Source organism: Galeopterus variegatus, unplaced genomic scaffold (assembly GCF_000696425.1).
Source record: "Galeopterus variegatus unplaced genomic scaffold, G_variegatus-3.0.2 Scaffold65991, whole genome shotgun sequence".
In the NCBI taxonomy this organism is placed as follows: domain Eukaryota; kingdom Metazoa; phylum Chordata; class Mammalia; order Dermoptera; family Cynocephalidae; genus Galeopterus; species Galeopterus variegatus.
In genome coordinates this window covers 175-1780 of record NW_007792102.1, presented here as the reverse complement: position 1 = coordinate 1780, position 1606 = coordinate 175, and the positions used below count along the sequence as shown (strand labels likewise).

At 46.8% G+C, this 1606-nt stretch overlaps 1 protein-coding gene across 1 annotated transcript; it reads right to left on the bottom strand.

The window, feature by feature from the left end:
* Positions 1 to 825: 825 nt before the first annotated feature.
* Positions 826 to 1205, bottom strand: LOC103584573 (keratin-associated protein 21-1-like; the record flags this gene model as incomplete). The annotated part of the gene is made up of 1 exon (XM_008565520.1): positions 826 to 1205. A coding segment is annotated over exon 1 (380 nt), but the record flags the coding sequence as incomplete, so codon positions are not given.
* Positions 1206 to 1606: the final 401 nt, after the last annotated feature.

Sequence of the window (1606 nt, the reverse complement as noted above, 5' to 3'; positions counted from 1 at the left end):
ACATGAGGCCGCTGAGCACTGGACCCACTCTCTCTTCATGAAGACACTGTCCTCACCTTCGGTCTCAGTTCCTCTTTTCACAAGGCTCAGAGATGAGTCCCCAAGGCATGGCTGGTGGCACATGGGTGACCTGCCCGCCCACCAAAGGGTATATGCAGAACCACTCCTCCCTTCCCAAGAGGGAAGCCTGGTCACTGGCGTACAAGTGAAATGCCCTGTTCCTCTCCCTCGAGGATGAGTTCACTGACGGAAGCCCCCACACCCCTCTGACTCACTTGACCAGCCCAGACGGGAGTGAATCCCCAACAGTGGGTGGGGCTTAAACTCAGGCTACGATTCATGCTCCACACTTTGCCATGAAATGTGTCTTTTCACAGATTTTTTAATTGAGAGATTTTAAAAAGTGCGTGACAGGCATTACATACTTCATGTGTGTTGTGGTGTCCTTTCGTGATGCCTTTGCTGTTTGTGCTTCATGGCCTTCTGTCATAGACTAGGATGGAATTTCATGGAAGTTTTTAAAGAACAGTGAGATAAAGAAAGTGAGCAACCATGTGACTGCTTACTCTGTGGGGATAGGGACAGTGTCTGTTTCATCCTCCCAAGAGTGCTCTGTGGCTGACATAGTAAAAGTCCAATAAATGTTTATGGGTTGTTGAAAGGCATGCATGGTTATTGTAAGTAGGCACTTGTAGAAGACAGAGATCTTATAATCATCATTTGTGGCTTACACCAGGTTTTCTGGGTATTTTTTTAGGCCAGGACATACAAGAGATCTTAGCTCTTATAGTTGAGCCTAATACAGGTCTCTGTCTGAAAACTTACAGAGCCACAGCCGTGAACATAGACAAGACACAGACATAGCCATAGACATAGCCATGATCATAGCCATAGACATAGATGTAAACATAGCCATGGGAATAGCCATAGACAGAGACATAGCAATGGTCATAGCCATGGGCATAGCCATAGCCATAGCCATAGCCATAACCATAAACATAGCCATAGGCATAGGCATAGGCATAGACATAGACATAGCCGTAGACATGGACATAGCCATAGACATAGCCATAGGCATACCCCCAGCCATAGCCATAGACATAAACATAGCCATGGGCATAACCACAGACATAGACATAGATATAAACACAGGCATAGCTATAGCCATAGATACAGCCATGGATACGGATGACACGGACATGCATATGCTCATACCAGTAGTCCCTTGTCTTCCATGGATCTCATTCAAGCAAAAGAAATGTGGAAATGGAGTGCACTACTCACTAAGGGCACTCGTGTCACATTTCTGGCATCTCTCCACTGCCACTGCACAGTGGGTGTGCAGCATGGCGTCACAGTGTCCTGGATGCTGCTGGGAAGTAGTGGCTCTCGCACTTCACGATGGCCCACCACAACTTGCCCTGGATTCTGTAAGCCACATTTGGTATTGTTGACACCTCACTGGTTCATGTTGTGGGAAGAATGAAGAAATTTATGTAATCGTGCTGAAGAAAGACTCGGGCATCCCCCACGTTTGAGTTTCAGGCCATTTTCTCCTAGGTGTGTTGCTCTCATATCTGGATGTAAGTCACTGATGCGCAGATCC